Raw genomic sequence first — 25,779 nt, 5'->3', positions numbered from 1 at the left:
AAATGTTTTCAGAACTTTTTTAAATCAGTTATTATTCTGCTTTTACCGGTGGCTATCTTTAAAGACTGTGGGGTAACCGAGCTGAACATCCATCATTTATTATAGCTATCAAAGTAGACTTTTCAGATTAGTGGCTCACTTAACTACACTTAAACATCTCTGCACTGACATGGAAAACTCCTTTAAGACACAGACCACTGACACTTAAAGCAACAACATGTAACATAGGCCTCTCTTGCTGAAAGCCTAATGGAAGCAGGGTTATTCACCCATGAAGAGGATCCATCTCATCAAAATACAAATGTTTCATCATAGGATAAAGGAGATCACTCTGAACAACTTACTGTGATGCGATATCAAGCAGGTATATGCTTCAGAGCTGCGTTGATGACCATTATGTTGGAAAACACATCTAAAACGGGTTTGAAGTCTTTTTTCGTGAAGGCAGTTTTTCCTCCATACTAAATTACATCACCTACATGTCAAGTAACTTCACACTGACACTACAGGTGGTGCAGAAAACCATTCTCAGTGTTCATGGTGTTTTAGTACAGGAAATATGCTGACATGTCTCCCCCTTCTGGTGCCAGAAGGTAATAACGGGGCCAATACAATGTGACCAAGCTGACAGTCAGCTGACGTCACAAGATAAATGATAACAATCCTGTTAAATTACAATATGTTGCTACTGTGTCCTGTCATTTCATTTGGGCATCTACTTGTTAAAACAGGAAATACAGTTCACCTGAAAAAGAAAATTCAGTCATGCTGATGTAAAGCGATGATGATGGTGGTGGTGCAAGGTTGTGGTCCACAAAACACTTCTGGAGCTTCGCAGCATAATTCACACGTCTTTCCATCAGCATGAGCGTGACTAGATGATGACTGAATTTGACTAACTGTGCACTGACATGCTGATACATCTGGCGTCTGCATAGAGAATCATTTCTTCAGTAAATCCACAAAAAGCTTCCCAAGAGACATTTCATTCTTTCAACTTTGAAAAGCCACCATGTTTTTATTGAAATGATCCAATGTTAGAAGACATTTAATGGACTTCAATTTAGTGTCCTTCATAAGCAAGAAAAACAAAAAAAAAAATCAATCAGTAAAAACACTCCAACAAAGTAACAAGTATGTCCGCATACATTGTCAAATAAATACCTGCGCCTCCTCTGATGTAAAATACACCAGTTCCTCTTATAAATTAAGGCGGAATGCAGTTTATTCTGACTGCCCCTAAAACAAACTCGCTTGCATCTTTCATGCAACTCCAACTGGACTGCTGAGAAAAATAAGCAGTAACAAAACGTCAGTAGAAAAAAAGGAATAAAAAAAGATGAGGCCAAGACTACAACAAAATTTCTTTCACCTGCTTTGAGCAAGTCATGAAATATTGCACAAAGTTAAGGTTCATGACACAAAAATAAGATGAAAATACTAAATCAAAAAAATCACTTTTAAGACCAAAATCTGAAGCATGTGATGGGAAAACTCATCTCAGAGAGGGCACAGATTGAAGAGGCATTTAAATTAAGCTTTAGGGGGATTACAACTGGTTTTAAAAGTGAAAATCGCATGAGCAAGGATCATTTGCTACTTGTAACTATCACTGTGTGTTTCATCGGTTTAATTACTATGGTCAGATTACAGCCAGAACAAGTTCTAGTACTGATGCTAAAGCTCCGCCTTTCGACCGACATGTAAAACAAGACAATCTACCAAATTCTTTACTCTTAAAAGCTGCGATATGCAAATAATCTTGACGAATGATATCAGAAGTGTCTCACTGGGCAAGTAATCAAAGCAATGTCCTCACTAGTTGAAATCATCTCCTATAGACAAAGATCAGAGCAACAGCTGTAGGTGGTAAAGGCCTAAATCTGCGAGTAAACAGTATAAACTTATTTACAGTCCGGCTTCCCTTTATAATTACAACACTGGAATCAACAAATTTAGTCTAAATATCAATAATCCAGGATTCAAGAGGTTTAGTGAGTCAGATATCAATAAATAAGCCATTAAGTACCATCATACAGCTTCAGATTTTCAAGTTATGTTGCTCTTCAGTGGTTCAAACTCAACAGGCAACTGGTTGCTGGACTGTCACTTTCCTTCAAGTGTCTGTGTGCAGGTTAAATAACCTTGTCTCAACTATAATTGGTCCACATACTGTTAATTTAAGCCTGTCTCAGACGTTCAAAAGCCTCCAGTGGAAACTTTTTCAGGGATCTTTCATCAACACTGCAGATTGGCTTCTAGAAAAACAACAGAACAAAACTTCAAACCAAATCCTAAAAAAGGTAAAGAAAAAAAGAAACAAACCAAACAAAACTTTCGGCAAAAAGAAATAAAATTTAATGGTTTATGCTCAAAGAGAAACAACCAAAACAAAAGAAAGGAAGAAAAAAGAAAGCAAATTTAAACTGAAATCATAAACAAAGGCCATTAATGTCTCTCCAAACTTGAGATAAGCACTCGTTAAAACAAGTTTGTAACTTACAGTGCAACAAAAACCTATGCCTTTAAAAAGGGAATAAAATCCAAACAAAAAAGGAAAACAAAATAATTAAAAAGAAAAAAAGGAAAAACTAAACTGAACAGACAGCAAACTGAGCCAAGTCGATGTTACTCTCAGTCAGCGTCAGATAAAACCTTAGTACCTTCTCAAAAATAAAAATTAAAAGGTTTAAATTTACTTTGCGCGCGTGTGTGTGTCTCCTCACATAAACTCTTGTGGGGTTGCAGTATCTAATCTCTCCCTGCTTTTGGTCCATCTTAATTCCATTATCATTGACTCAGGTTCATATTCAACAGGACTCTGAAATACAATTTATAATAATAAAAAAAACACTTTGCACAGGGACAGAACAAACAGAAAAATATTTCCCTCCAGAGCTCGTCATGTTTAAAACCGTTAACCTGGTCGGAGGTCCGATCAACATCAAACAGACTGATATTCATGGTAACCTAAATTGGATTGGTTAAAAGTGCTTTGCTCTAAGATTAACTCAAGACAGTGAGTGGTTTCAAAGGTCTGCATCCACTCTATGATAATTTAAGGCATCTATTTCTACTTTTGACGAGGACCCAGAACTGAGCGCAATGAAAGGACCACTGGCTACGGGCAAAATATTGTTCTTCCCCTTCTTCAGAATTAATCATCCACTGAAATGCTGATACTTGGGAACAAATTTCAGGGCTCTCCTCATGCGCCGTATTTTCAGTGCACTGCTAAAAAACTTTATCTAGTCCCCACAGTTAAACATGCAACACATACAGACAGTATTTTAGCTTTTAAGATAATTTAAGTAATCTTGGGGGTTTCATGGGATTTTTCCTTCTCATTTCCCTCCTTAAAAATGAAAACTACAGGGTGTCCTCAAGCCCCAAGCATGAGTACAAAAGATGAAAAAACAACAACTTTTAGACAAGTAGAAAGGTGCAGAGAGTGAACATCTCATTTAACTCTGAATACACTAAAACTCAAACAGATGTGTCAGACTTTGCAAACTTCTCTCTGCATTAAAAGCCTGCCATAGCTCATTTCATCTCTCCTCTACACCTGATTGTCCAAACTCGCTCTCTACTTGTGGCCCTTGCTGGTCTTAAAGGACACTTGCAGTATCTTGTCTCCAAGCCGGTAGCCGTTCAGGCTGGCGATAGCCATGGCCGCCTCCTCGTAGTTCGTCATGGTGACGAAGCCGAAGCCCTTGCACTTGTTGGTGTTGAAGTCACGGATCACCTTGACGTTGGTGACGGCGCCGAAGGGACCGAACATCTGCCAAAGGATGCTCTCGTCTGCATCCTGGCCCAGGTTGTAGATGAAGATGCACCAGCCGGAGGTTGAGTTCCCGGGAACACTGACGCCTCCCATGCCACCCATGTGGTCGACACCCATGGGGGAGAACCTGGAAATGAAAATGTTAGGAGTACGTCATCGATTAACACTAAAACCGGAGTGAATGTTTACCACAACTGCAACAGTTATTTTGGCAAGCTGCTCATTTTAGGTCTGCTGCTAACCAGTTTTTATTTTCATTATAGATTGTTCTGCCAATCACATTCTTGCTGCCATCTGATGTTAAAATTAATAAAAATGAAGTTGAAGATGTCTGGGCTGAAAACAGAAAAGTCCAACTGAGTGCACGCAGACAGTCATAAAAGTTTCTCACCTAAACCGCTGTGCCTGGTGGTGTAAGGGCCCCCCGAAGCGTCGGGACTGGTTGTGGTAAAGCTGCGAGATGAGCTGCGTGTTCTTCGCCTGGTTTGGGTTGGCAGCAAACTTCACTGTGATTGGCTCAGCCGCTCCAGGTGGTTTTTGGCCATTCAGGTTTTTGACTGCTTCCTCTGCCTCCGCCCGCTTGTCAAACCGGATAAAAGCCACCCCACGGGACGAACCTGGGCAGGAGAGAGCAGCTGGTGACAATCTGTATACAAGCAGCCTAACCGCTGCTTTATATCTTTGTCAGTAGAGGCGCCATGTGTTGCTGTATTTTTGAAAAGCAAGGAAGTCATTCACCTGTCGTACCTGTGGCCTGATCAACAAGTACACGAGAGTTAATGATGTGACCGTAACGTGAAAACATGTCCTCCACGTCCTTCTGGGTCATGGACTTTGGCAGGCCGCTGATATATAGGTTGGCATCTTTAATTGTATCAGAGCTGGGGCGTGCGTATGACACCTGGCAACAGGAAGCGACAATTTTTTGGATTAAAACGCGTTTGACATTCGTGTACAAAACAAAAGAAACAAAACTATCAAAAAGTACAAATATTGAAATCTATCAAACTGTGGACATTTTAATAATCTTTTGGATTTAAAGGGCAATTATATCAGGTGTTTTATAAGATACAATAATGAATTTATTCATCTGAAAGGTCTCAACAAAATTAACACTTTTGGACTAGAAAGTTACAAAAGAAATAAAATGATCAAATAAGCAAACTGTAACCTAAGTAGTTTTAGGTATTAATGCTTCAATCTGAACAAAAATGAGGAGTCAGAAGCATAACGGCAACAAAAATGAAATCAAGCTGATCGAAAAAGGCACGTTTTTTTAAAGGGCATTAAATACACTGAGTTCAACAAATGTGTCAAATAAAATAAGTAAAATTAAAGTCAAACTCAGACATGTCAGATAGGGCAGTGGGTGAGCTGAGCTGTAAAAGCAGTATCACTTCCTCGGGCTGACATGTACTAGCTAGTTAGCGGACAGCACAGGAGCCATAGGAGAGTTATATGACATGACATCTTTGGTTTGAGAATTGTAGAACACCTTATTGCACGTTACCTTGATAGTTTTGGACTGTAGCCTTAGTCCATTCAGTGTACTGATAGCTCTGTCTGCATCACTAGGGTTAAGATAGTTAACAAATCCGTACCCTAAACTGTGGCCTAGAGAAAAAAAAAGGAAAACAATAAAATAAAACAAAAAAACGTTGTATAGTTCAAAAAAACCTGCAAACAAATAAACAAAAGCAAATCTTAACATTGCATGCTAGTCTAAACAAACAAACAAACAAACAAACTGTCTACAGTTAAACAGGGTTGGAGCGGTTGGAATAAATAAAAACTTTGTGGTGGTAAAAAAAAAAACTGAAGTAGGAAAACAATTTGGGAAAATCTTTCAATGAAAATGACTTCATTATAAAATCACTGAGGAGCCAGAAAGCAGGCCTTTATAGGACATCCTGTCAGTAAAGACAAGGTCATGTGAAAATGAGTGACTGAACTATTCTGAGTCAAAAAGATGAACCACCACTGATATAGTCAGAGGTTGTAGTGCTCTGCAAATCTTTTGCCATTTAAAAACAAAATCTTGTGTTTTACGTGTCGATCTGGTCTGTCACAAGTGATATCGCTTCAGAGCGGGGCATACCTGCAACTTTATCTCGAATCAGCTTGGCGGACTCCACCTCTCCGATGCTGCTGAAGAGGCTCCGCAGCTCGTCCTGCGTCATGCTCTGAGGCAGGTAGTTCACGATCAGGTTGGTCTTGGAGTCCTTCCCTTCGTCCCCTCCCATGTGGTCTTCATAACCGTTAGACATGTCATACACCTCCTGCAGGTCGGCCAGGTGGGCAGAAAAACACAGAGCAAGGTAAGTACGCAACACACCAGCAGGACTTTCAGGGCTTTAGAGGTGTTAGCCAGAGTGGGCTCAGTCATGATAACAGTATCAGTTGTATTTACTTGATAAAGCCTAGATCCTCATGAACAAATGATGCCCTGTAATATATTCTAAAAATAAGGTTTAGCTTCCTTTATCCATGGAAAATGCCTGTTTCAGTGAAGTGATGCGACGTGCTGGATGCCACGCCCATAAGTCACCCACAGTATCATGTTTGCAATGAATAAGTTGGATAGAATTAATTAGTTGATCATCTGATAATGAAAAATAATAATTAGCTGCAGCCCAACACTGGTTTCAATGTTTGCTTCACAAAAACAGCCAGATCCTTCTCTAATAAAAACAAGAATAAAGGCTGTCAACTCTACACTCACACAAATGCAAAAGGAAAATCAACTCAAAACACATGACTTTCATATTTAAAATTAAAATGTCATCAGCTGTTCTGTGGCCAGCAGCACAAAGTCAAAACACAGCAAAGAAACCAGTGTGCCATAGAGGTCCTATCATTTATACTCTTCAGGCCTCACTGACCTTGCCTCTACCCTGCTACCTCAAACAACCCCATTACAGCACTGACAGGAATACAATAACACAAACTAGAGCGTACAGCGGGGATGATACTATAAGGCACATGCACTCAAAAGATATTTTAATTTAAATAAAATCTTTTCCGGTCCCCACTCTTCAATAAGACTACCCTGTTTATAATAATTAAGTGTTGGGCAAATTTGGCCAGTTGGCCAGAGGAATCGTGGACTACATTTAGTTTAGATGCCAAAACATTTCACCGAGTCCCTCCAGAGGGTTTAGGAACATAATAGTTGTAAGTGCGTCCATGTGGACACACTGCAGTTTTCAATGTGACAGAAATCCAGGGGTTGAAAGGTTCAAGGCCACATAACAATAACTACTTATATCACACAAGCATGTGACTGTATTTAAGCCACAACTTGTTCCCAATGCAGTGGTTTACACTAAGTCGTCTTCAACCTTAAACAATGGTCTGCAAAGTAAAGGCCACACATCTGAGATTTACATGTGAAAAGTAGGTAAGTAACTTAGTCACAAGTCAGTTTGTAATCTGAATGGCCTGAGATTAGTTTAGTTAACAATAAGAGTATAGCCCAACTTCAAAACATCTTTTTAAAAAAGGCAGTTTCCGCTATCTGTTCAGCAGAGCTTGTACTGGTGGACACATTTATTTGAGGCTGAAATGGGATCAGGCCTGAAAGGGGAACCAGTCCAGCGGTCAACCTGACAGAGGTCCATTCATGCAAGAGAAGGGTTGTGATTGTGTATTCTGGTGGGTAAGATACGCTGCCTGAGAGGATGAATGAGAGTCCTGTATTAAACTAGTAAACACAGGCATAGCCGCTGGGAGCTGCTATGTATGTGTGTGTGATTTCTCTTAATGCCATCTCACTTTTCACAAATATTCAAATCATTCCGGCAAAATCACTTTGCACAGTCACAACATCCGTTACACAAATTAACAACAGTGCCGTGTTTCTTTTTTTAGCACAAAGTATAGTGTCTCTGTCAAAAGACTCATCATGAATCAGAATATCTAAACGCACTGCTGACATTCAGTTGAAAAGGCCACATACTGTAAGTAGTGTTTGAATGGCAGCTGAGATCTTATACTCACTTTCAAGTACTTAATGTGTCCTCGACGAACTGCCATGAAGACACTTCACTGCTCCGGAGGCTGAGTGGTGAGAGGACAAAAATCAAACAACCCCGTCAATGTCGCAGCGAGCAACCAAGCAAATATGCTGTCAAGGGAACATGAAATGAAAAAAATATGCATTTAATAACAACCAAATGGATGACAGACGCTTCACATCTGCTTTCTGCATAAGACAAAAGACAACATCACCACAAACTCACTCTTTTGTAAATATTTAATGTGGTTCTTCGGGGGATTATGCAGAGAAGCTGAATTTAAAAAAAAAAAAAAAAAAATCCCCTCGATGAGACAAAACATGTTGTCTGCAGGAAGAAACCCTGATGGTTGTTGAATCTGCATAACCAGGGGATAATTTAAGGGAATTTAAAGCCATTATTAAATCAAAGGATTATTCCAGATGACTAGAGATGCAGGATGTTTCCTGAATTGTAACCATTCATTACTAAAAGCACCACTCACCCACTGTTAAAATAAGAAAATTACAGGTTTATTGTAATTAATCTCATTCAAATAGTGCTCCTACATTTCAAATCAGTAAGCACTATTACTCCTGTTGGAAAACTACTCTAATGGGTCAGTGTTTTGTGTCTACTATCCAGTGGAGAGAGGAGCATCACAGTGGAGCTGTTGTGGCAGGATGTTTGAATGAATGAATGAATGAATGAATGAATGAATGAATGAATGAATGGCACAGAGTAGAAATATCAGATGGGTTTCCTCACAATGTCACCCGCTTTCTCTGGATGAGCACCTTTAACCTAGTACTTGAATTCCAGGAGCAGCTCATACAGCTGTCATGAAACCTGCTCGTATTTCTCCAGTATGTTCAGATGCTGCAGAAAGGCGACACTGCGCTCAGAAGACGACAACCACCATCACAATTACAACGGAAAATAGCAAAACATTGACTTTTGCAAACACCTACTCGGTTTTAATTGAGCAATTTCGTTTTTTTTTTTTAAAACATCATTTCACGAGTTGATGTGGAAACGTGCAGAGGCCTGACTAGCCTTTGCTAGCGTTAGTTAGCATGCTAGCAGCTGCATGCTCCCCTCGCTCCCTGATTAGAAGGGTAAACAAATGTCCAAACAATTGTTGCAAAACCGGAGCGTGATTATTACTACATTAATCTTCATCGCGTACAGACATCGCAACCACTCGCGTTACGTAAACAGGGCAGGTTACGTGGCGGTGTCTGGCTGTGTGAGCTAACGCAGAGCACCGTGCCCCTATTTTGGAGAGCGTCGGATCAATGCGCTTCAGTCCCCGCGCCCAAACCACAGCGGCCTGCTAACAGGCCACGGAGGCTAATGTTAGCCCCACCGCTAGCTAATGAAGGGCTAACCGGGCCGCAGAGGAGCGGCATGGCAGCCATTCCCGACTGACAAACGCCGAAATGTCAACGCATTACAGCTGAGAGGCCTCAGGAAACACACCTCGACATTTTTAAATCTTACCAGAGTTTAGTAGGTAGTTTCGTTTGTGCTGCCTACTCCTATTTTTTCCCTTCTTTGCACCGTTCACTTCCCTCCAAGTCGGCCTCACGCAGTGAAGAAACCGAGGAAGAAGCTACGTGACGAGACGCACCACGCCCACCCGCGTTCGACCACGCCCACTGGCGTCCAGCCACGCCCTCTGCAGAGGAGCCAGCGTGGTCAACATCCGAGGTCAACATGATCTCCTGAAACAGAGCTAAATCACGTGTTACTGGGATATACTGTAGATTCAGCTTTCAAATAAATATGCAACTCATTTTGTTACAACTGCAGATTACAGATGTGTAAGAAAATCTCATGGAGACTAAAAATGTAAGATCTATAAACATTTTATTGCAAGTGTTGAGAGATTGATTTGGATAAACCATGCGGTAGCAGACTCATAAGGTAGGTTATGCTTTGAACTACATTACATTTCCTACAACAAAAGCTTGCTGCAACAATACTGCATTAGTCATAGACATACTTGGATATTCTGTTTGGATTTTGTACTCTTAGAATTAAAAAAAAACATACTCAGCATTGCTTAATCAATTAGAATTTTCTGTCTCCAATTTGATCCCTGAAATAGACACATCTATGCTAATGCTAACAAACCATGTAATATTGTTCAGTGATACTACAAAGCTTGATTGTGGTTTCTGTCCTGATCACCATCATCACACATGCAGTGTTTCCGGTGAAAGCAAACATTACCACTTAAGTACTTCTTGTACCACATGTTGTGTTTTGATGAGGTCAGAGGGAGAAAAGATATTTCAGATTTTTTTAAAAAGTGATTGATTTTGCAACAACCATGAGGCTAAAACAAGAATTTGGAGATTTTGATTATCTGGTTGAAGATGCCATGTACGATGTAAAGCTGTATGTTAACTCAAAATAGAAAAGGATGTTAGTTTATCAGTGCGTTTTTGCAGGGTCATGTACAGTGTGGTAGGGAAATAGTAGCCTACACATGGTCAATACATTGTAATGCATGCAGATACACTCAATTCAGAGAGTGGGCATACAGAGTAGGAAACAAGGGACTGCTTACATCACTGAGAACGGTCTGCCATAGTATGACCAGAGTAGTATCATACAATGAAACTGGAATATATTGTAGTGTACTGGAGTAAATCTGCATTAGTCAGCAGTAGTGAGGGTGAGAGGCACAGGAGCAACCATCCCTATTATATCTTGATGCTCGTTTACACAATATGATATGACATATTATGTAGGATCATTACATCTGGACTGAGCTGTCCCAGCTGCCATAGTGTCTTTAGTTTTTGCCCAGGACTTGATATTCCATTAATGGTTGTTCCCTCATCAGCTGTGCGATCGTCAGAAACAAAGCAATCTGTGTGAGAATAGGAAAGAAAGGAGAGGATTCACGTTAACAGCCAGATAAGACAATGCTCAATAATTTAGAAATGAAATATAGTAGTGCAGCTTGTTCATTAAAACACATGAACATGTTATGCCAAGCTTGAAGTCATTTGTACCTCAACCACAAACACCAGTGGGGAGCCCCAGATGATAAAACTCAGCACAAACTGGAAGACCATCTCCAGCTTCATCTGGCATCCCTGAGACGGAGACACATTTGATAAGAAAGAGACAGAAGGACACAGCCAGACATTAACACCGGAGCTTTTTCATGTTAATAAGTGCTGAGTCTACCTGTGTGTACAGTTTCCATGGCTGGTCCAAAGTGCCGTTGCAGGAGGTGAAGGTAGAGTTGCAGCAGCTGTGGGGAACTGAGTGTCCTCCTGTACGGTTAAACCAGGAGGTGTCCAGCCAGTCCTTGTAGTCGTGGACACCACAACACTGCAACTAAAGACAGGAATCAAAAGACAAGATAACCTATCGCAATCAATCAGACTGAAACCAAAACAGATAATATGCTATCAAGGGAAGATGGAAGATTTCTATATCAAAGAGAGCATCTGGCTCTGGCTGTATTTGTTCTATCCAGGCATTATTGCTTTGGATCAATTTCAGAGTGATTCTGACTTTTTGAAATGTTACATCACTTTTACGCATCAGATATAAACATGTCGCAGGACTTATTACGTGAACACACACCTCTGCTTGTGTAGCATCCACTGCATGGGAGTTGGGGTCCTGTCTGCTGCCTGCGTATTTCTGAAACACTCCTCTGAGGGGAGCTATCTCTGAATCCACCTAAGCAAAAAATGAAGTATGCACAAACAACGTCAATGTTCAATTTTGTATTTCAAGAATAGTCTGCAGTGTCACGAAAGCACACACGCTGTCGAGTGACTTTTGGAGTAGCTCACGTACCTGTGTTGATTGAAAATAAGCCAACGCTGAAGCTGTACTCTCCAGACAAAAGACCAAAACTAGCAGATAAACAAACTGGAGAAGAAAACAGTTTCATTATGTGAGGTTCAAACACTGACGTATGTACAGATATCCACATATGAACATACCAGTCCCTGCAGACAGGTGGAATCTTTGAGGCTCAGCCAGGAGCCGAGGCAGCCGGTGACCACCAGGACCGCGGCGCTGGAGAGGGCGAAGATGGCCGGCAGGGTGATGTAGGTGTGAGAGAAAAATAAGCTGCTCTGTCTGTACTTCATCAGCAGGTAGACTCCGCTCAGGCCTACCACCAACCCCACCACCTGGAAAATACAAGAATGCAATGTTTTTCAGTTTGGATACATTTTAACTCACTGATAGCCAGAATCTAGACAGGACAATGCTATATGGTGTTATGAGAAATCACAAACATTGATAATTAGAGTCAAGTAGGGTCATCCAGGTCAATATCAGTCTACCTGGAGTATACAGTATATACAGTACACTGGGATACCTGTGTACATCTATATTTATTTAAGTACACTTACTCAAGCACTGCACTTAAGTAAACATTCTAATTAATTAGTATTTCACAATTTTCTGCTACTTTATACTTGTACTCCATTACATTTTGGAGACAAATGTTCTGCTTTCTTCGAATTTCACATTTATTTGCCATCTTAAGTTACTAGTTACTTTGCAGATTAAGCTGCATCCAAACCATGTGAGGTAAAATGTTTCTTCTTTTACTGGACATCTAATCTCTTGATTCTGATAATAAGAAAATCATAAACAGCCCGGCTGATCATCGATCGATCCATAGTGTACAGTATATACATAGGCGACATGCAACATTATGTTTAATTTACCTTTACTAGTACATTTAATATTGGATACTTCAGACTTTTACTCAAGAACTACTTGTACTGTCGACTTTCACTTTTACCAAGGTGGTATTTTAACACCATATCTTTGCTTATTAATAAAAGTATGGCCCTTAGATACTTTTCACAGCGCTGCTTATAACAATAGAAATGAGTTAAATGACTACAGAATCACAGCCCTGTGTAGTGACAAATTACAATATTATGAAATATATATATTTTTAAAACAGATATGTGTTAAAGATATAATAAAAACATAGCTGGCAGTTCACTTCCAGGTGCCCTTCTCTGCAGTGTTCACGCTGGAACTCTGCTTAGTTCCTGTTTCTGCGCATGCACTGTTGTGTCACATGACGAGTGTAATCAGTCACATCTATATGTTTTAAGGGCAGCATTCAAACAAAACGCAACACAACGTCACATCATTTCAAACAGGAATAATTGGTAACTTCATTAAAAAAAACCTCTATAGGCTAAAGCGTCATCGTTTGCAATACTGAATCGCTGAATTCAGAGACTGATTGTCTTACATACCCACAGAAGTTGACACATCAGCTGAAGAACTGTTTTTAAAGCGTTCCGTCTGTGATCACTCATTTTCAGCGCCAACATGAAGGTGGTCGTAACTGAACCATGAAGCTTTTATGTAAAGAGTAAAGATGGTATCAGTCTGTTGGATGAAGTGCTGAGGCACATGATTTTCATGTGGCGTTTTCGCAGACTACTGCAACTTTCCTTCCGGGATGGCTAAAGATCAACTTCCCCAAACATCTCTGACAGTAAACCACAACCTCAGCATTGTTTTACAGGCATTATAACTGGTTAGAGGTGGAGTAGAACGACATACTTGTCATTCCACTCTGGGCTGCATGTATCTGACAGCGTCACAACAAGATTTCAAAACCCTCCCATCAAGTAGAAAGCATGTGCTCTATTTGCTGATTTTTAAATTTGAATTATTGTGATAACCTGAAGGATTAAATGGTCGACACATGACGATCATATGGAATATGGAGCATTCCTGTAGATTAAACATCTCAACAGAATATAAAGTAGTTCAAATTAGCTCAACCTTCAGTCATCTGTAATACAGCAGCAACATTAATCCAAAAGCTTTATAATTAGTAGAAAAACCTTGACAGGATTTTTCAGCAAAATGAGGACTTTTGATACTTTAAGCACATTTTGCTGATAAGTCTTACACACATGCAGGACTTTCACTGGAAGTAGGCCGCTGCTACTTAACTGAAGTTTTCTGTAGTTATATGTCCGGACAGCCCAGATCTGATGTGCAGTGATACTTTATGTCATTAAAACTGAATTAAAAGTGTTTTTTAACAGTCACCTGTGACACCTTTAATGTGTCTTTGCAATCCTACGTCTGATCAATGCTGCCCTCTTTTGGCTTTAAGTGCAATAACATCAAAAAGAGACACGAACAATCTTACCCAGGTCTGGACCAGAGTAAATATATACTAACAGTGTCCTCCAGTGAAATAAGATTGTTGGGACTGTTTCACTTTCCGCTTGGTGAGGCTCCTGTCAGCTCTGTGTTCAGTGGTCTGTGTCAGAGTCTCTTCCTCTTCAGCAGCTGCAGTCGCTTCCTGCTGTAACAGCTCAGAGTCTCTGCAGTCTGACTGAGGGAGGTTTTTGTATGATGGCAAATCACTGTGTGCACACATTGACACTGGTTAGAGTGGGTTCATTCAAACAGTAGTAAACTGCTGCATCTTCAATTTGAACTCCACTGATGGTCAAACTGAAGTCGAGGTTGTTTCCACTGCCACTAAACCGAGCTGGTGTTCCTGATTCACGTGTGCTCACAAGTTTTATTAGGAGCTTCGGAGTCTGTCCAGATTTCTGTTGATACCAGGACAGATATGTATTACCACTGTATATGTGAGGTCGTATGTTGGTTCTACAGGTGAGAGTGACAGTGGATCCTGGAGCAGATGTCACTACTGGAGGCTGAGTCACAGTCACCTGACCGCTGCATCCTGCACACAGAAACAAATCATTGATTTATCAGCAGAAATCAAAGAGAGAAAAGGCAGCACATCATGTGTGAAATGTTGCTGAGTGAACCAACCTGTAAAACAGCAGCAGGCCAGCGCCCAGATGAGGATGGTGATGAGAGTCATGGTGGTTGTGCTTTCTGCTGTGTTGACTGACAGATGTGAGTCCTGCAGTGTTGAACTCACAGGACTATAAACCTTCTCAGTTCACTGGAGGATCAGCTGACCATGCAAAGCCTCCTCTCTATGGAAATGATTTCTCTGCTCTCAGCTGAACACTGAAGGCAACGTGGGACACAACATCAGGAGAAACACTGCTTGGATTTACACCATCTATGATCTTAATGGAACAGAGGAACATATTTATATTAGAAGTGCAGTCGAGGATTTAAAGATGAGTTTGTGTCCACTGTGGTTGGTATGATATGTCTGTTTGTCTGCCTTTCATTCACTTACAGATAAATAATATATTTATTATGTATTCAATATAAGTTATCAGTAAATTATGATATAATATATATAATTTAAGAAGCATCATGTTAATTGAACCATGTATCAACTGATATAAACTGTGAAGAAATGACTTTGTTTCAAGGAGACTGTGATCGTTTCTCTGTCAGGAGGAGAAAAGTCAAGAAAAATGAATGAAATTATTCTTATTTCTTCAATATTTTCAATCCATAACATTAAACAGTGTTTGTAGATTAAACAGATATGAATATTTCTGTGTTATTATAAAAATCAGAGAGTGTTTTCAGTGGATAGATGCTTCTTCACAGTGCAGGAGGTTTTTGTACGGCCACTTAATGAGTTTGTATCACTGTGGTGGACTTTTGGTGGAGGAACCAAACTCGTTGTTGACTGTAAGTACCAGAGATTTTTATTTTATATGACATGGAGCAAATATAACTTTTAACAAATGTTGAACAAGATTCTGATCAAGTTTAATGTTTGTATCTTACTGAAAATGTTTATTTCTATCTGAAGTGAGGCTGATCTCTCAGTCTGAGGCAAAAGTTTGCAGAAATCAAAATGTATTCAGTGTTCAGAAAAATTTTGAAAAACATCAAAGTGCTCAGATATTTTATCATTTTCTTCTTTGTTACGAATTCGAATTTTTTTCTGCTTAAAAATAATCAAAATTAATGTTTCGTGAAGAAAAACGAAAAATGCTCAAAACAGTTTAACTTAAATACATTCATGTTTAACATTTAAAATGTTTTTAGATTTAAAATGTGATTCCTGTTCAACACAAATAGTATTTTATCAGTTGATGCAGCTTATCTTTGTGTTCACGCTTCGTTCATTTCACATGTGGTTAAAAGGAAGTGAAAGAGACAGATGACAAAGGTTTGAACTGTGTTCACATGAGTGTTTCAGCTCCGTCAGTTTGAACAGAAGAAAATCCTCACAGGGACGAGTTATTCACTGTCACACATTATGAAACACACGTGAAGATGTCGTCAATAATCTTCATCAGTGAAGCTTTTTAGTTGCTTTTCCACTTGAATGGTGTGTCTGATGGTCTGATACTGAGTGATTTATGAGAGCAGCAGCAGCAGCAGCACAACTTATTCTGTTTGACTGGATCAAATATAAGAAACGAGCAGTTTGTCATGTGTCTTTATTACCAAGCCTTCACTCTCATGACTGTGTCTTCTCTCCTCCCCTCTCCTCCCCCCTCTCTCTCTCCTCCAGTGGGTGTGGTGCAGCCCACCCTGACCGTCCTCCCCCCCTCCAGAGAGCAGCTGCAGCAGGGAGATGCCACACTGGTGTGTCTGTCCAGCGGGGGCTTCCCCTCCACCTGGAGGCTGGGCTGGAAGGTGGGGGGCAGCAGCAGCTCCTCAGGGGCGTCACACAGCCCGGAGGTCCTGGGGACGGACGGCCGCTACAGCTGGAGCAGCACCCTGAGCCTCTCTGCAGACCAGTGGAGGAAGGCGGGCTCAGTCAGCTGTGAGGCCAGTCTGAATGGACAGAGCCCCGTCACTCAAAGCCTGGAGCCTGAGCGCTGCTCAGAGTAGAGCTTCAGCAACACTTCCTGTCTGGAGATGATGCTGCTGCTTTCATAGAGATCCTGATGAAGCTCCAGATCTCCTCTGTTCACATGTTTCTGCAGGTTTCACAGCTCTCTGCTCAGTGTTTCAGTCTGCATGTTGCTGTCTAATACTGATCTTCTGCATATTCTTCTTCTTCTTCTTTACTTTCAAACTGAATATGATCAGTTTCACTCCAAGAGAAACTTCATCTATGAACTATCATTTAATAAAACAGTGAATAATAAAAGAGTCAGTGTCTTTGTGTTTCTTTTATTATATATTCATCATGAAAAATACTTTATTGATCATCTCAGTATGATACGTGAAATTATTACATACTTGAAAGTATTAGTTTTTTTAATTTCTTTCTGGCATTTAAAAAGTAAAATGATACATTTTGACTATGAATTCATTTGGATTAATCAAATTAGGAGTATAAAGTATAAAACACAAAATGTGTTCCTACACGGACTGTTGTTATTTCACACTGTGTTGCTATCAGGAATGATTTTTTGACATACCTGGTTATAGTCCAACAAGAGTTTAACTTTCACATCTTATTTATAAAGACACTGATGAATTTACTGGAACTTAGAGTTTAAAACTGTGTACTGAAGAGTGTCTGTGAGTCTGTTTCAGTTGTATTTAGGTTCATTGTGGTTCTGCTTGATGACTCTTGTGTTCACTGGACCAGTTCTCCTCATCACAGTCTCTTCACCAACCCTCTGCACCTGCAGCAGGCCGTTTTCACTTCAGTCAATCTGAAGGAGGTTTTTGTACGGCTCTGAATCACTGTGTGAACGTTCCATCATAATGGTAGCCCAGACAGTAGTAATCTCCTGCATCTTCAGCCTGAACACCACTGATGGTCAGAGTGTAGCTAGAACCAGATCTACTGCCACTGAATCGAGACGGAGTTCCAGAGAAGCGATTTGATGAAGCGTATATCAGGAGTTTGGGAGCCTGTCCAGGTTTCTGAAGGTACCAACTGAGAGTGCTACCAATATTTGAGCTCCCTGTGGCTCTGATGGTCACAGTCCCTCCAAGACTAACAGACTTGGATTTGTCAGCCTGAGTCAGAAAATTGTTTGCAGAACACTCTGAAATGAGAAATGAAGCAAGTTAAATCAAAATTAAGTGTAAGGAAAAAACTGAATTTCCACCAAATATTTTCAAAATCTCTCACCCTGACTCAGAAAACCCAACATGACAATCAGAGTTATTGGCGACATCATCCTGATGCAGTTTTCAGTGTGAGTGCATGGAAACAGTTCAGACTCTCTGTGACATAAGAACTTAAACTCTGAGGAGCAGTGATGCATTCAAATCATGCAAAATATACTGAAGAAGGCAAACACACACCTGTTGATGTGAAACAGAAACAGAGGAGGTGAGGTGGAGTGACAGCTCATCATCTTGACGATCATGAGACACTTTAAAGTCCATCTGGAAAATTTAGACTTTGAGCTGTTTTACATTTCTTCTCCTCATTTTAAACATCCTGCATTTCACATCTTTATGATCTCACATGACTTCGTCCTCATTAACAGGTCTATATTACCCCCTGCTGGCACACTTCATCAACACTGACCTCACTGTGAACTGACTGAATTTTATCTCCAGGTCAACATGCATCAGAAAAATATCATCATTCTCTAAATAAAACAAGAGAAAGCCTGAGTCCTGTCCTCAGTCAGTAAACTGATAGTGCAAGAGGAAGGTTATCTTAATTGAGCTTTAGTTTATCTGAGACTGATAACATGTGGAAACAGCTGGCATGTCTCTATAAACAAGTAAATGTGACCATCAACTCCTCTAAAGCTGTCGTGGTTCTGACATTTCTGTCTGCTTTTGTTGTGTTTTCTGGATGTTTGTGGTCTGTCTGCACTTTGTTTCCCTCCTGTGTTCCTGTGCTCCTCCCCGGCCTGCTTCTCCCTCCACACCTGTCCTGCTTCAGCCTCGTTAGCCCCGCCCTGTTCCCAGTGTTTTCACCAGCCAATCAGCTCCTTTCATGCTCTCCTGAAAATTTACCACATTGTCCTCACCTGAGATTCCTACACCTGTCTCTCCACCTGCACGTCATTACATCAGTTGTTTTTTTTGTATTTAAGTCAGTTTTCAGTTTGGTGTCTGTGGAGTTGTCTGCCTCTTCCTGTATTGAGGTTTTTGTTTTTTATATTTTTGGTAACTTCAGTGTAAATGTGGATTTTCTAACACTTGGATCAAGCCAAGCAACCTGTGTCCCCTACTTTCGGTCCTCATGTAAAGCTAAGCTAACCGAATGCTAATGAACTCATATAAGAGTGATATCAATCAGCAAGAAAGTGAATAAGTACACTTCTGGAAATTTTGGATATTATTAGGCTTTACATGTGAAAAACTTCTCATATGTTGTGCATATTTCATCTTTTCAAAGTTTTACATTTTAAGATGTTGGTTATCAATATAATTTATATTGATAACCAATATAATATAATTTATACTGATAAGTATTGCATGCTTGGAGAGGCTCCTGTCAGCTCTGTGTTCAGTGGTCTGTGTCAGAGTCTCTTCCTCTTCAGCAGCTGCAGTCGCTTCCTGCTGTAACAGCTCAGAGTCTCTGCAGTCTGACTGAGGGAGGTTTTTGTACGACGAAAAATCACTGTGTGAACACATTGACACTGGTTAGTGGGGGTTCATTCAAACAGTAATAAACTGCTGCATCTTCAGTCTGAACTCCACTGATGGTCAAACTGAAGTCGAGGTTGCTTCCACTGCCACTAAACCGAGCTGGTGTTCCTGATTCACGTGTGCTCACAAGTTTTATTAGGAGCTTCGGAGGCTGTCCAGATTTCTGTTGATACCAGTAAATACAATTGCCGTTGAAAGGTCGTATGTTGGTTCTACAGGTGAGAGTGACAGTGGATCCTGGAGCAGATGTCACTACTGGAGGCTGAGTCACAGTCACCTGACCACTGCATCCTGCACACAGAAACAAATCATTGATTTATCAGCAGAAATCAATGAGAGAAAAGGCAGCACATCATGTGTGAAATGTTGCTGAGTGAACCAACCTGTAAAACAGCAGCAGGCCAGCGTCCAGATGAGGATGGTGATGAGAGTCATGGTGGTTGTGCTTTCTGCTGTGTTGACTGACAGATGTGAGTCCTGCAGTGTTGAACTCACAGGACTATAAACCTTCTCAGTTCACTGGAGGATCAGCTGACCATGCAAAGCCTCCTCTCTAAGGAAATGATTTCTCTGCTCTCAGCTGAACACTGAAGGCAACGCGGGACACAACATCAGGAGAAACACTGCTTGGATTTACACCATCTATGATCTTAATGGAACAGAGGAACATTTTTATATTAGAAGTGCAGTCGAGGATTTAAAGATGAGTTTGTGTCCACTGTGGTTGGTATGATATGTCTGTTTGTCTGCCTTTCATTCACTCACAGGGTTTACTGGAGATAAATAATATGTTTAATATCTGATTGATATGAGTTATCAGTGAATCATGATTATTTAAAATGCATCATGTTAATTGAACCATGTATCAACTGATATAAACTGTGAAGAAATGACTTTGTTTCAAGGAGACTGTGATCGTTTCTCTGTCAGGAGGAGAAAAGTCAAGAAAAATGAATGAAATTATTCTTATTTCTTCAATATTTTCAATCCATAACATTAAACAGTGTTTGTAGATTAAACAGATATGAATATTTCTGTGTTATCTTAAAAATCAGAGAGTGTTTTCAGTGGATAGATGCTTGTTCACAGTGCAGGAGGTTTTTGTACGGCCACTTAATGAGTTTGTATCACTGTGGTACACTTTTGGTGGAGGAACCAAACTCGTCGTTGACTGTAAGTACCAGAGATTTTTATTTTATATGACATGGAGCAAATATAACTTTTAACAAATGTTGAACAAGATTCTGATCAAGTTTTATGTTTGTATCTTACTGAAAATGTTTATTTCTATCTGAAGTGAGGCTGATCTCTCAGTCTGAGACAAAAGTTTGCAGAAATCAGAATGTATTCAGTGTTCAGAAAAATTTTGAGAAACATCAAAGTGTTCAAATATTTTATCATTTTCTTCTTTGTTACATATTCGAATTTTTTTCTGCTTAAAAATAATCAAAATTAATGTTTCGTTAAGAAAAACGAAAAATGCTCAAAACAGTTGAACTTAAATTCATTAATGTTTAACATTTAAAATGTTTTTAGATTTAAAATGTGATTCGTGTTGAACACAAATAGTATTTTATCAGTTAATGCAGCTTATCTTTGTGTTCACGCTTCGTTCATTTCACATGTGGTTAAAAGGAAGTGAAAGAGACAGATGACAAAGGTTTGAACTGTGTTCACATGAGTGTTTCAGCTCCGTCAGTTTGAACAGAAGAAAATCCTCACAGGGACGAGTTATTCACTGTCACACATTATGAAACACACGTGAAGATGTCGTCAATAATCTTCATCAGTGAAGCTTTTTAGTTGCATTTCCACTTGAATGGTGTGTCTGATGGTCTGATACTGAGTGATTTATGAGAGCAGCAGCAGCAGCAGCACAACTTATTCTGTTTGACTGGATCAAATATAAGAAACGAGCAGTTTGTCATGTGTCTTTATTACCAAGCCTTCACTCTCATGACTGTGTCTTCTCTCCCCCCTCTCCTCCCCTCTCTCTCTCTCTCCTCCAGTGGGTGTGGTGCAGCCCACCCTGACCGTCCTCCCCCCCTCCAGAGAGCAGCTGCAGCAGGGAGATGCCACACTGGTGTGTCTGTCCAGCGGGGGCTTCCCCTCCACCTGGAGGCTGGGCTGGAAGGTGGGGGGCAGCAGCAGCTCCTCAGGGGCGTCACACAGCCCGGAGGTCCTGGGGACGGACGGCCGCTACAGCTGGAGCAGCACCCTGAGCCTCTCTGCAGACCAGTGGAGGAAGGCGGGCTCAGTCAGCTGTGAGGCCAGTCTGAATGGACAGAGCCCCGTCACTCAAAGCCTGGAGCCTGAGCGCTGCTCAGAGTAGAGCTTCAGCAACACTTCCTGTCTGGAGATGATGCTGCTGCTTTCATAGAGATCCTGATGAAGCTCCAGATCTCCTCTGTTCACATGTTTCTGCAGGTTTCACAGCTCTCTGCTCAGTGTTTCAGTCTGCATGTTGCTGTCTAATACTGATCTTCTGCATATTCTTCTTCTTCTTCTTTACTTTCAAACTGAATATGATCAGTTTCACTCCAAGAGAAACTTCATCTATGAACTATCATTTAATAAAACAGTGAATAATAAAAGAGTCAGTGTCTTTGTGTTTCTTTTATTATATATTCATCATGAAAAATACTTTATTGATCATCTCAGTATGATACGTGAAATTATTACATACTTGAAAGTATTAGTTTTTTAATTTCTTTCTGGCATTTAAAAAGTAAAATGATACATTTTGACTATGAATTCATTTGGATTAATCAAATTAGGAGTATAAAGTATAAAACACAAAATGTGTTCCTACACGGACTGTTGTTATTTCACACTGTGTTGCTATCAGGAATGATTTTTTGACATACCTGGTTATAGTCCAACAAGAGTTTAACTTTCACATCTTATTTATAAAGACACTGATGAATTTACTGGAACTTAGAGTTTAAAACTGTGTACTGAAGAGTGTCTGTGAGTCTGTTTCAGTTGTATTTAGGTTCATTGTGGTTCTGCTTGATGACTCTTGTGTTCACTGGACCAGTTCTCCTCATCACAGTCTCTTCACCAACCCTCTGCACCTGCAGCAGGCCGTTTTCACTTCAGTCAATCTGAAGGAGGTTTTTGTACGGCTCTGAATCACTGTGTGAACGTTCCATCATAATGGTAGCCCAGACAGTAGTAATCTCCTGCATCTTCAGCCTGAACACCACTGATGGTCAGAGTGTAGCTAGAACCAGATCTACTGCCACTGAATCGAGACGGAGTTCCAGAGAAGCGATTTGATGAAGCGTATATCAGGAGTTTGGGAGCCTGTCCAGGTTTCTGAAGGTACCAACTGAGAGTGCTACCAATATTTGAGCTCCCTGTGGCTCTGATGGTCACAGTCCCTCCAAGACTAACAGACTTGGATTTGTCAGCCTGAGTCAGAAAATTGTTTGCAGAACACTCTGAAATGAGAAATGAAGCAAGTTAAGGAAAAATTAAGTGTAAGGAAAAAACTGAATTTCCACCAAATATTTTCAAAATCTCTCACCCTGACTCAGAAAACCCAACATGACAATCAGAGTTATTGGCGACATCATCCTGATGCAGTTTTCAGTGTGAGTGCATGGAAACAGTTCAAACTCTCTGTGACATAAGAACTTAAACTCTGAGGAGCAGTGATGCATTCAAATCATGCAAAATATACTGAAGAAGGCAAACACACACCTGTTGATGTGAAACAGAAACAGAGGAGGTGAGGAGGAGTGACAGCTCATCATCTTGACGATCATGAGACACTTTAAAGTCCATCTGGAAAATTTAGACTTTGAGCTGTTTTACATTTCTTCTCCTCATTTTAAACATCCTGCATTTCACTTCTTTATGATCTCACATGACTTTGTCCTCATTAACAGGTCTATATTACCCCCTGCTGGCACACTTCATCAACACTGACCTCACTGTGAACTGACTGAATTTTATCTCCAGGTCAACATGCATCAGAAAAATATCATCATTCTCTAAATAAAACAAGAGAAAGCCTGAGTCCTGTCCTCAGTCAGTAAACTGATAGTGCAAGAGGAAGGTTATCTTAATTGAGCTTTAGTTTATCTGAGACTGATAACATGTGGAAACAGCTGGCATGTCTCTATAAACAAGTAAATGTGACCATCAACTCCTCTAAAGCTGTCGTGGTTCTGACATTTCTGTCTGCTTTTGTTGTGTTTTCTGGATGTTTGTGGTCTGTCTGCACTTTGTTTCCCTCCTGTGTTCCTGTGCTCCTCCCCGGCCTGCTTCTCCCTCCACACCTGTCCTGCTTCAGCCTCGTTAGCCCCGCCCTGTTCCCAGTGTTTTCATCAGCCAATCAGCTCCTTTCATGCTCTCCTGAAAATTTACCACATTGTCCTCACCTGAGATTCCTACACCTGTCTCTCCACCTGCACGTCATTACATCAGTTGTTTTTTTTGTATTTAAGTCAGTTTTCAGTTTGGTGTCTGTGGAGTTGTCTGCCTCTTCCTGTATTGAGGTTTTTGTTTTTTATATTTTTGGTAACTTCAGCGTAAATGTGGATTTTCTAACACTTGGATCAAGCCAAGCAACCTGTGTCCCCTACTTTCAGTCCTCATGTAAAGCTAAGCTAACCGAATGCTAATGAACTCATATAAGAGTGATATCAATCAGCAAGAAAGTGAATAAGTACACTTCTGGAAATTTTGGATATTATTAGGCTTTACATGTGAAAAACTTCTCATATGTTGTGCATATTTCATCTTTTCAAAGTTTAACATTTTAAGATGTTGGTTATCAATATAATTTATATTGATAACCAATATAATATAATTTATATTGATAAGTATTGCATGCTTGGAGAGGCTCCTGTCAGCTCTGTGTTCAGTGGTCTGTGTCAGAGTCTCTTCCTCTTCAGCAGCTGCAGTCGCTTCCTGCTGTAACAGCTCAGAGTCTCTGCAGTCTGACTGAGGGAGGTTTTTGTACGACGAAAAATCACTGTGTGAACACATTGACACTGGTTAGTGGGGGTTCATTCAAACAGTAATAAACTGCTGCATCTTCAGTCTGAACTCCACTGATGGTCAAACTGAAGTCGAGGTTGCTTCCACTGCCACTAAACCGAGCTGGTGTTCCTGATTCACGTGTGCTCACAAATTTTATCAGGAGCTTTGGAGTCTGTCCAGATTTCTGTTGATACCAGTAAATACGATTGCCGTTGTAAGGTCGTATGTTGGTTCTACAGGTGAGAGTGACAGTGGATCCTGGAGCAGATGTCACTACTGGAGGCTGAGTCACAGTCACCTGACCGCTGCATCCTGCACACAGAAACAAATCATTGATTTATCAGCAGAAATCAAAGAGAGAAAAGGCAGCACATCATGTGTGAAATGTTGCTGAGTGAACCAACCTGTAAAACAGCAGCAGGCCAGCGTCCAGATGAGGATGGTGATGAGAGTCATGGTGGTTGTGCTTTCTGCTGTGTTGACTGACAGATGTGAGTCCTGCAGTGTTGAACTCACAGGACTATAAACCTTCTCAGTTCACTGGAGGATCAGCTGACCATGCAAAGCCTCCTCTCTATGGAAATGATTTCTCTGCTCTCACCTGAACACTGAAGGCAACATGGGACACAACATCAGGAGAAACACTGCTTGGATTTACACCATCTATGATCTTAATGGAACAGAGGAACATATTTATATTAGAAGTGCAGTCGAGGATTTAAAGATGAGTTTGTGTCCACTGTGGTTGGTATGATATGTCTGTTTGTCTGCCTTTCATTCACTCACAGGGTTTAAAGTAGATTAATATGTTTAATATCTGATTGATATGAGTTATCAGTAAATTATGATTAATTAAAATGCATCATGTTAATTGAACCATGTATCAACTGATATGAACTGTGAAGAAATGACTTTGTTTCAAGGAGACTGTGATCGTTTCTCTGTCAGGAGGAGAAAAGTCAAGAAAAATGAATGAAATTATTCTTATTTCTTCAATATTTTCAATCCATAACATTGAATAGTGTTTGTAGATTCAACAATTATGAATATTTCTGTGTTATCATAAAAATCAGAGAGTGTTTTCAGTGGACAGATGCTTCTTCACAGTGCAGGAGGTTTTTGTACGGCCACTTAATGAGTTTGTATCACAGTGGTACACTTTTGGTGGAGGAACCAAACTCATCATTCACTGTAAGTACCATAGATCATATTATTTCTGAAACATTTAAAATATTAGACAAAGTTTTGTATCAGAAGGTGATGAACCAGAATTTATTCTGTTTAATTTACATGTTGTGACCATTTTTTGATATAAATTAAGCTGGTCTGACAACTCAGTTTGGAAACCTTTTTTGCTGAGATTAATGTTTTTTCAGGATTATAGATAATGTGGTCAAATATCTGACAAATTGCTGGACTTTTCTTATTTTTGAAAAAAAAAACATCTGTTTTTAGTAAACTTTGGTTGTAACATTTCTCTCAGCAGCTTTCAAACAGTCAGAAAAAATATGTTCATTATATTTCTTTGTAAAATACAACAATTGTTCAATA

At 40.2% G+C, this 25,779-nt stretch overlaps 3 protein-coding genes and 3 gene segments (V, D, J or C); 2 read left to right on the top strand and 4 right to left on the bottom strand.

The window, feature by feature from the left end:
• Window positions 1-19,799, bottom strand: part of LOC119034385 — a 44,289-nt gene extending 24,490 nt beyond the window's left edge. Inside the window, 2 exon segments of the V gene segment in view lie at window positions 19,211-19,524; window positions 19,617-19,799. Coding sequence covers window positions 19,211-19,524; window positions 19,617-19,668 — 366 coding nt within the window.
• LOC119034383 overlaps window positions 1-21,830 on the top strand; it is a 39,306-nt gene extending 17,476 nt beyond the window's left edge. Inside the window, 2 exon segments of the V gene segment in view lie at window positions 20,369-20,406; window positions 21,243-21,830. Coding sequence covers window positions 20,369-20,406; window positions 21,243-21,565 — 361 coding nt within the window.
• LOC119004914 (immunoglobulin kappa light chain-like) overlaps window positions 1-25,779 on the top strand; it is a 59,547-nt gene that overhangs the window by 32,638 nt on the left and 1,130 nt on the right. Inside the window, exon 6 of the mRNA XM_037072244.1 lies at window positions 25,382-25,419. Coding sequence (XP_036928139.1) covers window positions 25,382-25,419 — 38 coding nt within the window. The remainder of the gene's footprint in view (window positions 1-25,381; window positions 25,420-25,779) is intronic.
• On the bottom strand, window positions 1,100-9,379 carry elavl1a (ELAV like RNA binding protein 1a). 4 transcript variants are annotated; one of them, XM_037125347.1, is made up of 7 exons: window positions 9,283-9,379; window positions 7,784-7,843; window positions 5,883-6,063; window positions 5,295-5,398; window positions 4,532-4,685; window positions 4,176-4,401; window positions 1,100-3,911 (listed from the first exon to the last, which is right to left on the bottom strand). In XM_037125347.1, the coding sequence occupies exons 2-7, from the start codon at window positions 7,817-7,819 to the stop codon at window positions 3,587-3,589; spliced, it is 1,026 nt and encodes a 341-aa protein (XP_036981242.1). In that variant the 5' UTR covers window positions 7,820-7,843; window positions 9,283-9,379; the 3' UTR covers window positions 1,100-3,586. The 4 variants fall into 4 exon arrangements, with proteins under 4 accessions (XP_036981242.1, XP_036981240.1, XP_036981241.1 ...); XM_037125345.1 differs by having other exon boundaries at window positions 5,883-6,075; window positions 9,283-9,376; XM_037125346.1 differs by having other exon boundaries at window positions 4,523-4,685; window positions 9,283-9,375.
• Window positions 9,635-14,109, bottom strand: tspan37 (tetraspanin 37). 2 transcript variants are annotated; one of them, XM_037125351.1, is made up of 7 exons: window positions 13,961-14,109; window positions 11,760-11,951; window positions 11,611-11,685; window positions 11,392-11,490; window positions 10,987-11,139; window positions 10,809-10,892; window positions 9,635-10,663 (listed from the first exon to the last, which is right to left on the bottom strand). In XM_037125351.1, the coding sequence occupies exons 2-7, from the start codon at window positions 11,907-11,909 to the stop codon at window positions 10,586-10,588; spliced, it is 639 nt and encodes a 212-aa protein (XP_036981246.1). In that variant the 5' UTR covers window positions 11,910-11,951; window positions 13,961-14,109; the 3' UTR covers window positions 9,635-10,585. The 2 variants fall into 2 exon arrangements, with proteins under 2 accessions (XP_036981246.1, XP_036981245.1); XM_037125350.1 differs by lacking the exon at window positions 13,961-14,109 and adding an exon at window positions 13,047-13,267.
• LOC119034394 lies at window positions 24,166-24,970 on the bottom strand. The segment is given in 2 exon segments: window positions 24,166-24,540; window positions 24,633-24,970. Coding segments are annotated over 2 exon segments (375 nt in total).

The sequence above is a fragment of the Acanthopagrus latus genome, chromosome 16, assembly GCF_904848185.1.
Source record: "Acanthopagrus latus isolate v.2019 chromosome 16, fAcaLat1.1, whole genome shotgun sequence".
NCBI lineage: Eukaryota > Metazoa > Chordata > Actinopteri > Spariformes > Sparidae > Acanthopagrus > Acanthopagrus latus.
Note: the sequence above shows the minus strand (reverse complement) of the source record. Positions and strands in the feature narration are given on the sequence as shown.

Coding starts and splice junctions, on each gene's coding strand:
- elavl1a (XM_037125344.1), bottom strand. CDS start 7,819: ATGGCAGTTCGTCGAGGACACATTAAGTACTTGAAA. Junction 5,399..5,882: donor GATTCGAGATAAAGTTGCAG/GTATGCCCCGCT, acceptor TTTTTTCTCTAG/GCCACAGTTTAGGGTACGGA. Junction 3,912..4,175: donor CACCAGGCACAGCGGTTTAG/GTGAGAAACTTT, acceptor TTTCATTTCCAG/GTTCTCCCCCATGGGTGTCG.
- tspan37 (XM_037125350.1), bottom strand. CDS start 13,124: ATGTTGGCGCTGAAAATGAGTGATCACAGACGGAACGCTTTAAAAACA. Junction 11,952..13,046: donor TGATGTGTCAACTTCTGTGG/GTATGTAAGACA, acceptor TGTATTTTCCAG/GTGGTGGGGTTGGTGGTAGG. Junction 11,686..11,759: donor CCACCTGTCTGCAGGGACTG/GTATGTTCATAT, acceptor TTTCTTCTCCAG/TTTGTTTATCTGCTAGTTTT.